The 14,121-nt window shown below is 32.5% G+C and overlaps 2 protein-coding genes across 2 annotated transcripts; one reads left to right on the forward strand and one right to left on the reverse strand.

Annotated features, from left to right (window-relative positions):
* Positions 1-880: 880 nt before the first annotated feature.
* LOC100778110 (bifunctional nitrilase/nitrile hydratase NIT4A) lies at positions 881-5,216 on the forward strand. Its single transcript, XM_003538054.5, has 5 exons — positions 881-1,115; positions 1,332-1,511; positions 2,892-3,185; positions 3,847-4,128; positions 4,887-5,216. Exons 1-5 carry the CDS (start codon positions 881-883, stop codon positions 5,036-5,038), a joined length of 1,143 nt encoding a protein of 380 aa, XP_003538102.2. The 3' UTR covers positions 5,039-5,216.
* Positions 5,217-6,850: 1,634 nt separating this feature from the next.
* LOC100775454 (uncharacterized protein At5g41620) lies at positions 6,851-10,399 on the reverse strand. The gene is made up of 3 exons (XM_003539110.5): positions 9,445-10,399; positions 9,214-9,339; positions 6,851-8,450 (listed from the first exon to the last, which is right to left on the reverse strand). Exons 1-3 carry the CDS (start codon positions 9,919-9,921, stop codon positions 7,065-7,067), a joined length of 1,989 nt encoding a protein of 662 aa, XP_003539158.1. The 5' UTR covers positions 9,922-10,399; the 3' UTR covers positions 6,851-7,064.
* Positions 10,400-14,121: the final 3,722 nt, after the last annotated feature.

Here is a 14,121-nt window from a genome sequence, read left to right on the forward strand (position 1 = left end):
TAATTTCTGAAAAGAATAATTTAAGAAAAATGATCATTTTTTATTTGGGATTCACAACATAACTAATTTCTTAATAATTTATATATATATATATATATATATATATATATATATATATATATATATATATATATATTGCTTATAATCAAAATTGGAGAGTATTTGAGATCGGATGGAGTATTATTGTTTTTTTTAATAAAGAAGTTATTAAGAGAGCTAATTATTTTTTTCAAACAATTAATAAGAGATTATAAATCCACAAGATAAATAAAAAGAGATAATTATTATTTTCAAACAATTCATGCGATGGTCAAAGTTAGTTTAAAGAGGTTGTAGATAATAATAAAAATGATTAATTTTTGTATTTCTATTTTTTAAAATTTACGATTTTAGTTCTCTTATTTTTTTATTGAAATATTTCATCTTTTACTTTTAAATAGTTGACATTAATTTTAGTCATCTCTCGCTTTTAGAAAAATTTGTACTTTTATTTCCTATGGTCAATTGATCTATATGTATTTCCTAAACATTTTGTTTATTATTCATGTGATACTTTTTTAAAAAAAATTAGTTAGTTGGTAACAAACTTAATTTATTAAAAAAAATATACAATCAAGTTTAAAATTGATTAAGGGCAGTTAAATTATAAATTTTTTAAAAGTAAATGATAAAATATCTTTATTAAATAATAAAAAGATTAAAATTATGAATTATTAAAGTAGAAAATTTAATATCTGAATTAAAAAAATAAAAAATTAAAATTAACATCACGGATATAAAAAAAAATAGAAAGATAAAAATTGTATTTTAACGTTAAAAAATTATTACTAGTATTAATTATTACGAGCCTAGAAAATTTTAAATTTTCTTACACAAATAAATGCTTGCAATTCGGGATCATTGCGATGATGTTTGTTTGAAACAACAGCAACGGAGAGGATCAGAAGAGAGTGAAAAGTTTGTGAAAGAGATGGCACTCGTAACAACAAACCCAACCATCAATGAGGGGCCTCTGTTCGCCGAGGTTGACATGGGTTCCGACTTCAACGCCCCAACGGTACGAGCCACCGTTGTTCAGGCCTCCACCATCTTCTACGACACTCCAGCCACCTTAGGTCCCTCCAAAATTTTCCACCTTTCTCTTTTTTATCCGTTACCCTTTTCCGTTTTGTGCCAAATTTCTAGTCTTTTTGTGTTTTCGTGTTGAAAGCACCATCTGTGTTGCTCCAAATTGGTCCCAGTATTGATCCTTTGGCTCGAGAAGTTATCAAATTTGTTGAGTGCTTTTATTGATTCTGAATTGGTTGTTGTTTTTTTTTTTCTGTGAGTAGATAAGGCTGAGAGGTTGTTGGCTGAAGCTGCTAGCTATGGGTCCCAGCTTGTGGTATTTCCAGAAGCGTTTGTGGGTGGCTACCCGCGTGGTTCAGCTTTTGGTCTTTCAATAGGAAATCGCACTGCTAAGGGTAGAGAAGAGTTTCGCAAGTATCACTCTGCAGCCATTGATGTGCCTGGTAAGAGCTAAGATATCAAACTCTCACTCTGCAGCCATTTATGTTGGAACAAACTATTACAGAACCCAGATTTTGATTCTCAATCGATTATTGAAAATCACGTTGAAGTACCAGTTATCATGATTTTCGATGAATATTTCAATGTTTAGTTCCGCATTGAGAAGAGTTGATCATATATTCATATTGATTTTGATTTGAAGTAATTTTGGATAACTTTTGCATTACAGTCACAGAAATCAATATTCGATAATTTTCAATATTTATTGGAGAGTCCGTGATTACCATGTTTCAATTAAATTTTTGTTTTTATTAGTGTGTTTGTAATTGTATTGGTAGTCAAATTCAAATGGTTGTCAAAATGGTGATTCTGAAAGCTTGATGTTTTCGTGTCTGTAACTGACACCTGATTACTGTTACACGTTAGATTTAACTTTAAGGCATTGTCTGTAGCTTCTTTTTGGTGTGAAACTCAACCCAGTATTTCCCTTGTTTAAACTCTTTCTGATGAAAATGAGGCATGGACCACAAACTTTAGCCCTAATTTACTATACCAAGTGCAAATATAATATTTTTTTATATGGAGAGATTTATAACACTCACATATCCTACTCAACCAACCAACTGAACTAGACCTCCTTGATAGTGCAAACATAATACCCTGTAGTTCAGATTTAACAAAAAACAAAAAAAGTGAGTTGGGGTATAGGATTTATTTAATTGTTATATAAAAGCATTTTGTCCATTTGTGTTTTTTTTGTACGTATATATGCAATTTAAATATAATTTTGCATTAAAAGTAAGATCTTAGGTTCCGTGTTAAACTTATACGTTGTTAACTAACTCCCCTTGTTGGATTTTAAGGTAAGGTCGAGAAGTTTGGCCGCCTTTGATTATATACATGTATTTTCTTAGTCTAATTCGTTGTACTACTGTCAACTAAGTGATTGTTTTATTTTTATAAACTTATAAGGGATTAAAGGAATGAATTTGCTGTCTGCTGACATTATTTTATTCAGCCTGAGAATTTTGACCCAGGTCTGTTTGGTATGATATAAAAATAGAGGTGAAAAATTTACTAATAATAAAACTTCTATTTTTTTAACTTGATGTTTTAGACAAAATAAGCTATGCACTATCCGTGTAATAATCCAATCACAATGTAGGATAAATTTGTTTTTATAATAATTACCTTAAAAGTCGATGATTTCTGATTGATTGTCAGTATAAATATTTTTACTTACATTTAAACTGGAGATGACAATTTGGGAATGAGTTTTTTCTTGTAAAAATTTCATCCCTAAATTTATCACTCATTGATTCTAACATATCCAACTTAGTGTGGGCACACACTTTCCATTAACAAATGTTGTATTGTTGTAGGTCCTGAAGTTGATAGATTGGCAGCAATGGCAGGGAAGTATAAAGTACATTTAGTGATGGGTGTGATAGAGAGGGATGGCTACACACTTTATTGCACCGTTCTGTTCTTTGATTCCCAGGGTCATTACCTAGGAAAGCACAGGAAAATCATGCCAACTGCATTGGAGCGGGTTATCTGGGGATTCGGGGATGGATCTACCATTCCAGTGTTTGAAACTCCCGTTGGAAAAATAGGTGCTGCCATTTGTTGGGAGAACAGAATGCCACTGTTAAGGACAGCAATGTATGCCAAAGGTTAGAAAATTTTTGTTGGATTTTTATCTTTCAATAGCAAGCTGTGTTGTATGAGAACATTAAAGAAGAGCATGTAAAGGTGCTTTTTCCTTGTAGTGGGACTGCTTGTTTACATTTGTGTGGTGTGTTATTATGTTGAGTTTAATTTTTACTTTCTGTCAATGTAAAAGAATTGAAGTTTACTCTGTCAATCAATCAGAAACCATCACTATTATGACTTTTAAGGGAATTTTTATAAAAGTTAACAAATTTACCAATATTATACATAGTGATTAAATGAAAGTATAAAAACCTTTTACATTGTCCTATTTACTCTTATGCTTTTGCCAAGTTTTTGAGGATTTTAACAACTTTAATTTTACTACAATTTTTATATATGACTTCTAAAATACTATCAACTAATTAGAAATCATAATTGGTATGACTTTTAAGATATTATAAAAGTCAACCAACTCATTATACATGACGTTTTATAATTAGATGAACTATACAAGATTATTTACACTAACAGTGTATGCATGTACTGTTTACTCTTTAAAATAACTATTACAAGAGTCAATTTTTAGTTACATGACAGTCTATAATTGAGTGACATGAGTCATGACAGTAAAAAAAATCTGTATACTGTACCTGTATTCTAATTATATTATTTGTTTAACAGGTGTGGAGATATATTGTGCTCCAACAGCTGATTCCAGGGATGTTTGGCAAGCATCAATGACCCATATTGCACTTGAAGGTGGATGTTTTGTTTTGTCAGCAAACCAGTTCTGTAGGAGAAAGGATTATCCTCCCCCTCCAGAGTATGTTTTTGCTGGCACAGAAGAGGACCTGACACCGGATTCCGTTGTATGCGCTGGGGGTAGTGTCATTATATCACCATCTGGGGCTGTTCTGGCTGGACCAAATTATGATGGGGAAGCCCTAATCTCAGCAGACCTTGGTATGTCATATTTACTCTTGCTGCTTCAATTCTCTTAACAATGCTCAGAAGGATTGTTACTTTCTTTGATGATGTTATGTTAGGGACCAAGGGTATTAAAGGTATGTACCAAAAGGAAACAGCGAAGTGGGTAAGATAGTTAGAAAGGCATACTAATGCACATGCTAGTTAGGCAAATATCTAATAAGAAGGATACCCCATTTTGGTTTACACATTTGTTTTATATATTTAATCTCTTTAACTACTATAGATATAACTCTATGTGCCTTTCCACTAGTATAAATAAAGGGGTTAAGGAGTTATTGTAAATCCCTTGATAAGGGGTTTAGTTTAGTTGGTTAAGGAGGGAGTGTGAGTTATTGTAAATTTTGTGACACTGTCTTTGATTTCTATGGATAAAAAAAAAATTAAGGGTTCAGGAATTAGGAGGGCAATGAGATTGACTTGTAACTAACTGATCATTCAGATGCAGAAGGGACTTTCCTTGTCTGAGTTATTACTCTGAATAATAATTCATTCATTCTAGAATCTTTTCTCTAGCATTTCACCTTTTTTTTTCTCTCTCGTAAACTCTTAATATTGGACCTATCATGTTACTGCACCACAGATTGGCAAATATGTAAATGGTCAGCTAAACTAATGGAACTCCTTGAGATTGTTTTTGGTTGGCCCAGAAATTCTTTGTTGGATCAATTTCCTTGTCTTTTTTATTATTAAAATAATGTCTATTAACACTGATTTTTGAAAATTTTGCACAGATCTTGGAGAAATTGCAAGAGCTAAGTTTGATTTTGATGTGGTTGGACACTATTCAAGGCCTGAAGTGCTTAGCTTAATTGTAAAGGACCATCCAACGAACCCCGTTACTTTTACATCAACATCGACAAAAATTGAAGACAAGACCAAGTAGTTTCTTCCTTTCATGGTCAACAACTTCCAAACCTCTAGTTCTGGACCTTGTCCATATACCCTTATTTGACCCCTTGTATGTTAACTCCTATCTCCATATATGAAAGGTTATTTGGGCTTACCTTATACAATAAGCGGTTGCATTTTGGTTTGGTTTATATGAGGCCACATTAAAATTACATTGGAACTCATGTCTGCTATTTTTCCCATAATTTCATAAGCTAACAATTATGCTTATGAAAGTAAGCTTGCACAAAAGGTTAAGCAAACCCAAGTAGTTGTTTTTATTAACGAGTTTTAACTAATAAATCGCACTTATATAGTTTCTTTGACAAGCTCTACTTAAAAACAAACCCGATTTACTTAACTAGGCATAGATAAACCTATTATTGTGTCCGGTAGAGTGTAAATGATTCAAGAGTCAAGTACCAGAATTTTTCTTAATTTTATCTTTACAAATTTCGTATTTAAAAAACATTTACAAATAGAAATGTGTTCAACTTCAACGTATGATGATATAGTGAAATTTATGTAATTTTAATTTTTCTTATTTTATATACATAAACAAGTTATCAAAGTTGATTGTTGAGCTTTCAATTTGACTCATTTAAATAATTGAGTTTAATTTCAATAATGAGTTGAATAATTAATGAATAACTTAATACATTTACATTTTAGCACCCAGTATACTGTAACGTACTGGTTTGACGCGGGTGTTAATCTGTTAATGCGTTTATCTTATTTTTCACCAAAACATAGGTTTGTATTCTAATTTACTTGTGCCAAGTGAATTTAGCTCGTAGATTGAGTAACTTTTTTTTTTCTTCAACTCCCAATTCCTAGTCTTTAGCATGCATAACTTGATGACTAAAAATTGAGCATATGAAGGGAAAATGAGTTGTTGTTTCAAGTTTGTGTAATCTGAAGCTCAAGTGTGTATTTTGTCATTCTATTTTCTTAGCTTCTCAGGACCCTAATGCTGTTATTGTTCACGAACCATTATTTACCTTAGTTGTCCACATCAACTAGTTATATGCTTGGTATTTCATATTGTTTAGAAATGAGAACTTTCTCTATTAATTTTTTAACACACGTATTTCTTCTGGACGTTCCATAAACAATAAAGGTGCTAGAACACAAGTATGTTACTAAACAGATTCCTTTGAGTACCGTTGATTCTATGATCCATATAAATTTTACTATGTGAAGATAAACTCACACCATGTATAATTTCAAGAAATAGTCGTTCAATTAATATAACTACAAAGAGCTACGAACACATTAATATTTGGAAACGTTTGTTTTGCAAAATGTTAAAGCCGTTGTTGTCAAATAATATCAAATAGGACCCACCACACGATGGTTGATTCTAAGTTCCAAACTGAGGCAGCATTAGAGTACAGAATTCAAATATTTGAATTGTTGGAGTTGGAAGTATCCAATGATAATGTTATCCATCACGCTGTCACAGCCAGTACTGTTTCATTTAAATCGCTACTATACGTATAATTGTGTCCCCAGAATAGTTTTTTAGTAGCAGACTCTCTTTGTTCTTATCTCATTTGTTTTGAGGTCAAGCTGAAAAGCCTCCATTATTTCCTTTTGGAACTATAAGGAATATCAAAATACATGTGTGGCAATGACATTGTTTGCCAGCAATTTTTGTCCTAGTGGATTATTAACAACTTGTTCAAATTACATTTTTTTTTCTTTTTCTATTATAGATATGTCGACTGAATATTCAAATAAGATGCATGATTTATTGTAAATCCCTTGATACGGTCTTTGATTCCAAAAATAAAAATAAAAAACATAGGAACATTTACTTGCACTTCAGATGCCAGGGGTAGCTAGCACAAAACTGCAGTATGTGGCTCTATTCAATATGTACATGTTTCTTGCTATGGCTTTAACAATTACCACACATAACGATGATATGAGCCTTGAACATATATTTAACTCATCAAAGACAGCATTTACAGTTTAGAACAGAAATAGTTGAAGCTATCTATGATAAAAATAAGTTACTAACTAACACTATCAAAATTCTTAACATCCAGATTTTTTCCTGCAACTTCATGCTTCAAATTGTCAACCTCCAAGGCAAGAGCATTTTCCCCAGCTTCTCCACCAGCACACTGCAAAGTTAATAGTAGACTATTTCTCTTATCCGAATTGGCACATGACATAGTGTCGTGGAGCCCCTGATTAGACCTATTGCTCTGAGTTTCATCTTTATCATCTTGTATCAGAGCTTGTGAGAGAAATTCAATTGACCTATCAGGATCAAAATGATCAGAAACTTCCTGAATATTTATAGAAAAGTCCCTCTTCCTACCACTTGATGTCCCCTTGTTGAAGCAAATACTTCCCCACTGAATTTTCTCAGAGAAAGACTTCCTCCCTATACTTTCTTTGCCAATTGAAAACCTCTTATCTTGAGCAACATTTTCACAAGCAAAACTCCACTTGTAGCCTTTGCTGTCATCATCCATGTTTAATTCAATGGAATGGAGATCACTGTCATCTGAATCATCATCTCCCTCATGCCCTACATCGTTTTCAACATCCGAATCATCCTCCTTCTCTTCATTCTGGAATCCCCTACAGACATTTTTGAAATAAGACTCAAGATCCTTGATTTTTTTACTTTCGGGAGAAACATCCTCATTTTGTCCATCTTTAGTCCTCATAAAGTCCTCAAGCTCAGTTCTCAGCTTTTCTAGGAAAGCATTTTTCTCCTCAAACTGATACTTAGCCTCTGAAAGCTTCATCTGAACTCTCTCCTCGCGCAAAACATCAGCTAACTGAAGCATCTCCCTTTCCTTCTCCACCTCCTCACGAACTTTAGCCGATTCCCTTTTAAGTTCCTCCACCTGTGCTCTGTCCTCCCCAATGCCTTTGGCAAGTTCATCACAAATTTGCTCAAGAATCTCTTTAGCACGCTTCTCCCTTTCAAGCTCTTTGGATGCTTTCAAATGGGAAGCTTTTACACTAGCCATTTCTTTGGCAATCTTCTTGTTCAGCCTTTCAGTTTGCCTCCTCAACTTCTTCTCCACCGCAAGCTCTTCAGCCACGTGTTTTATGGCATCATGAATCCTTTCTCGTTCTCTTCTTTTCCAAGCAGCCTTCTCTTCTGCAAAATGCTTCATGACAAACTCAACATCGTTCTGGTTCGAGCGCTGTTCGTGGATCAGCTGATCAATTTGGTGGCACACTCGATCAAGCTCACTCCCCAGAGCCAAGACAAGAGGCATGCTTGATGTTTGCTGCTCTCTAAGGCACATTTGATTTAGCACCTTTAGAAGCTTCTTTGATGTAGATAGGCCACTTCTAGCCTCCTTCAGACGATTCTTAACACCACCCGTGCCTTTTCCGCGATTCTTCTCACTTCTTGGCTGATTTTCTACCTCCTGCATTTCAACTTTTCAACATAGTTCAGTTTCTTCCCTCCCAAAAAAACATAGGAAAAAGAACAAGACATCAATATGTGCAACAAAATTACAAATTATTTAATTGATCGGATCTATATCTATTTTTTCTTGCTGTTACTTTTTCAATTTAAATACTAATCTCTAATCTACATACAGGATACAATGTAAAGAACATAACATACCAGTTCAGAGTGAATAATAACAGTTTAGTCTTTAAACTAGTGATTTCCAATTAAGAAGCTATAAGGTCATGATTGTTACATTAAAGTTCAAAAAAAAAATTATATTTTTAAAAAGAGTCCTAGTAAACAATTTAAAAGATCTCATGGGCACAACATGCATCACGTGCCATTTGCTGTAGTTTGACAACTCAAGCCCTATAAACCCCACATAACACCCGCATCGCTCAGTTTGCAGTAGCAAGGCACGGTGAAAGACTTTGATACCAATTGATAAAAACCTTCCATAAACCACACAACAAAACAAAAGCTAGTTATCGAAGAGAACAAGGCCTAATAAACCCCACACTAAAATTCCATACTCCCAATGTGAGACTATACCTTCCAATTGGATCCTAACATGATCTATCTTCTTTTTGGTCCATTAAATAAACAAAAAAAAAACCAGATAAAATAATAAATCAAAAGTAACTGGAAGAAAAGAACTTTGTGAAAATGATGAACCAATCAGCATGCTTAACACATTTCTAATTTGGTCTGATAAATAAAAATTCACTCTTTACCTCAATAAAATTGGCACTGCTATGAGCATCAAGAGCATCCAAATAGTAATCACCAGACAGAAGCTGATGAGAAAACCCTGATACTCTTCTCTTGCAGCTATTATCCCCTTCAAGCCCCTTCATTCTCTGCACAAACCAAAAAATCACACCACACCCAATGAACCAACGCAAAAAAAAACAGAACTTTAACAAAAAAATAAAATAAAATAAAAACTTTAACACAAAATTCACCTCTGAGGCAGGACTATGCGACGGATCTGACATCTGTGGCCTTAACAGGCCCGATCTGGACAACCGCACACTCTTCTTCTCTCTGCCTCTAACCTTCTCCTTGAAGCCTCTCAGTTGATCAACCTCGAACTCCTTCTTCACCCTCGAAGGAGGCAAATCATTGATTTCCCACAATGTAGCAGCGAGTTTTCTGGCAGAAACAGAAAGTTCTTTGTCCTTGGAGGGTAACATGGAGCCAGAAGAATGCAACAAAGGCTTCATGTGTTGTTGTTGTTGTTGAGTAGGAACAGAAGGAGAAGAACTTGTTTTGGTCTTCCACATGGGAACTGGAGTACTCGACCCTCCTTTCTTCCTAACCAAAATAGCTCTCTTGAAACGGTATCTTCTTACCAAAGAGGAAGAGGAAGAGGAGGAACAACCTCGTTTCCTAGTCTTGCTGTTGAGGTTGTTGTTGGTGGTGTAATGACAAGAGGGCATGGTGATGAGAAAATTTGTGTGAAGGAGTTTGAGGTACCCGATAATCCCGGGGTGTGCGTGATTCACATGAGGATTCGGACACGGGATAAGTGCAGTGTAGTGTAGTGTGTTACAAAGTTCCTAGGAGCAGCAAGGTGTGCCAGTTGTGGTCAGCATCATCATCATCTTCTCTTTTTTAGCAAAGTGGGTCATCAAAGATCTTCTCTTTCTTTCCTCTTATGCTTCTTCTTCTTCTTCTACGTTGATTATTTTTGAACGGCTAAAGAGGGTGGTGGAGGACCAGGGAAAGTAGGAACATGTCAAAAAATGGAAAGATACGTTTGAGGATGGAAATAAAACCGAAGCTTGAAGTTGAGTTTGGTGTTAAGTGAAGTGGTGTTGTGAGAGGGAAAGAAAGAGAAAGAGAAAAAAAAAAGTGAGAGAGAAAGAGAAAAATCTTGTGAGAGGGAAGGGTGCACACAACAACACAGTCTATATCTATTGGTCATCTCATTAAAAAAAAAAATAATAACCCACTTAAAAAGACGGGAAGAGACAACGTGGCAGACACGTGAGGTGCATGTGCGTTCAATCAGGGACGTGCATGTGTTGTGTTACTTAAAAACACTTCAAGGTTCAAGGAAACGTACACAAGAGTTGTAATATATTCATATTATTAATATATTGGTACATTAATTGATATTGTTAATTTATTGTCTTGATTTATTGGCTTGATTCTCTGTACTGTTTTGATTCATCTCATCAATCTTCTTATTCTGTAATTCTATATTATATTGTGCGTTTAGGACTTAAACCCTGATCACACCTGGAATGTTCTTCAAATCTGTCCATTGCAGACATTTCACGGTATCCATGGCACCACTTTCTGGAATTATATTGTTTTTTAATAAAATAAACTGTTATTTTAGTCTTTGACGATGTATAACACAGCTACATTAGTATATGAAACTAAAATGTAATTTGTCAATTATCTTAGTTAAAAAACAAAATATGTAATTTAAGTAATAATATTTAAATATATTTTTAAACTAAAAAGACAATAACTGATTAATTTTGGAGACTTTTCTCAAAGTGTAATTTGTCAATTACAATAGTTAAAAAAAATATGTAATTTAAGTAATAATAACATATATTTTTTGATACTAAAATGACAATAAATGATTAATTTTAAAGACTTTTAGATGAAATAAGTAAAAATGGTAGAGACTTAATAGCTTCAATGATTAGTGTAATAATGATATAAACTTTTAGGAAATAAATGATAGTTTATTTTATTTTAATGATATTTTGTAACATTATTTATTTTTTCTTTTTATCATATCAAATATTTTATGATTGAATACATTTTTGTTCGATAAAACGATTTTGTTGTCCAGGAATAGCTTTTCTCTTCCTTTTGTCATTATTCCTTGGAGTTATAAACTTATTCTAATTGGACCAATCCCAATAATTTCCTTGATATGATTAAAAGATGATTAATGGGTAAGAGAAACATTAATTATTGTCACGTCTCAGCATGCATGTGGAAGATATTGATGCATTGAATGCTAAATGATCATTAGCAGTCATAGGGCTGATTTATTGTTTTCTTAATTTGACGGGTAGCAAAATTAATCAGCAGAGATGGAGATAAACCAAACATTACAACCAAATTAAGACAGAATCCCATTGACGTTTATGGAGAAAAGAAGAAGGTGATGTATGGGATAATTGAAAGGAAGATAAAACAAAGAAGAAAAAGTAGGGTTGCACCGGCAGAGTTAGGCCAAAAAAAATTACAAGTACCGAATAATAATTGAGCTGAGGGTGTGTAATCAGTAATCTTATTAATCGGGTATGAGTTAAAATTCCTAATCAATCATATGTCAACTATAAGTTATTGATTGAAGTGATATTGATTTAAATTTTTTAAGTAAAATTTCAAAGAATTAAAATTTTGTGCATAAAAAAGCATAACTAATAAAAGAAATTTCACTAAAGTCAGATTTTTCAAAAAAAAAAATTAATTCTAGATAAAAGCTGATAAATTATTCATATCAATAAGGTGATGATAAAAATAATGTCAACAAGTTAAGGGTAATGGGGTTTTTTGATGTGGAGCCCAGGAAACGGTTCAACGTGGCTTTTAGCAAATCTAATGGTCGTAAAGGAAACAGACAGAATTTGTTGTATGGGAGGCCCCCACCAAGGGGTTAATTTTGCCTATTATTATGATTCTTTTCTTTTGGAATGGGAACATACAGTGTGGTTTCGTTTGGACATTTGGCCGTTATGTCTGGAAGTATGCGGGAACTTGCACGGCACTCGCATTAATACCAAGTTATAATCTTCGTCCATTGAGCTAGCACCTTTTATCGCTTGCTTTACTGCATTGTCTATAAGATCCCTAGTATCTACTCAGATTTGCCTTCCAAGGACGTAAAACTCAGCTATTTTGTAGGGGAAAGAAGGAAAACGGGTATATCCCAATTGGGTTTTCAAATTAGTGGAGTGTCTAAGACCATCAACAATGGTGTATTGGTGTGTGTCAATGCTAACGCATACAAGTGATTAAGAATTTGGTAGAAACTTTTGTTGTTTTATGAGTGTAGGTTCAAATATCTTCAATATCAGTTTTTTTTTTATCCCTTTGGGGGACAATGCTTTTCGGAAAGATCCATTTGCTCATAATAGCTTGTTGCGGTTTGGGTTTATGCAGTAATCTTCTATATAGGTCTCTTATAGGATACACTTTAGACCCAACATAAAATGGTTGAGAGATTATACAGGATGGAATTAGATATCTGATTTATAAATTATAGTTTTTATATTACCTTTGTTAAAATAACACTACGTGTGATGTTCTCTTAAAAAAATACTAGGAATGTTGACATTTGGATAATTATTACTCATTAATTAACATCTTCTAGGATTATATAAATGGACTGGTATCTACCAATTATAAATCAAATGAAAAATTAAAGTTATTATTTTATACAGTAGTTTTTTTTTAAAGCTTTAATGGTATTTTGTTATGAGTAGAAGTTGAGTAGTTTCTTGCATGTTAACAATGAAGAATTGTCCGATAGTGTTGAGTGTCTTTCCATTTTATTATTTTTTATTCAACAATAAAATCATGGACATTGGTGTTTGGAGTTGGTGGAGGCATTATTAATGCTCGGTTTTGGCTAGATAAGAAACCGATGGTAAGGGAGAAATTTATGGCAAGACAGAAAAATTGTCCAAGTTCAAAGAAAAGGAAATGGGTACATCACATGAAAAGGTTGCGAGAAACCTCCTTAATTTGAACATTGCCGATGAGGAAGCTTGCTAGATGAAATGATTGATGAGAATATATTATATTGGTTCCATATCCTTCGCATAAAAAAAATATTTTTAATCTTATAACTTACTATTTTTTATTTTTTATTTTTTATTTTTGTAAGATTATTTTTTATTTTTGATTCTTATAAATTAGATTTATTTTATTTTTAGTCCTTAAAATAATTTAAATAATATTTTTAAAAATGTTATCTAAAATATTATAAAAATAAAAATTAAAACAAACATAATTTATAATTAAGGACTAAAAATAAAAATATAATTTTACATGATAGAAAAAAATATTAAATTGTTAAACTAAATATATATATATATATATATATATATATATATATATATATATATATATATATATATATCGGTCCAACAGCTAGTTCCGTTGCAAAATCAATGAACTCTTTCTTTGTGTCTGTTGCTATAGGACACAAGTAACCCACAAATGGAGAAAAAATTAAATGTACTTTTTCTCAATAGAAATGCCATACTAAATGCCAAACGGTACCAAAACCGAATTCAACTCAAAACTATGATTAGTAAAGAATTGGTACAAAGCCTTTCAAATCGATTAGAATTTTTTAGATAATCTATGTTCTACGTTATTATACTCTAATGAGTTTCTTATTAAAAAGTTTATAAAAAAATTGTCTTACATCAAATATTATGAGTATTCCTTCAACCCATTAGATCATAAATAATTAATTTCATTCCACAGTACATCATTATCATTGATTTAAGAGAATTTGATACATAAAATAAATAAAACATTATTTTTTTTCAATAAATATAATATTATTTTACATGTAAACACAACAAAATCTTATTATACTAATTTTGTAAATCCTTTGGGTTAAATGCTTATCAATTTTGTTTTAAACATTG

Source organism: Glycine max, chromosome 11, assembly GCF_000004515.6.
Source record: "Glycine max cultivar Williams 82 chromosome 11, Glycine_max_v4.0, whole genome shotgun sequence".
NCBI lineage: Eukaryota > Viridiplantae > Streptophyta > Magnoliopsida > Fabales > Fabaceae > Glycine > Glycine max.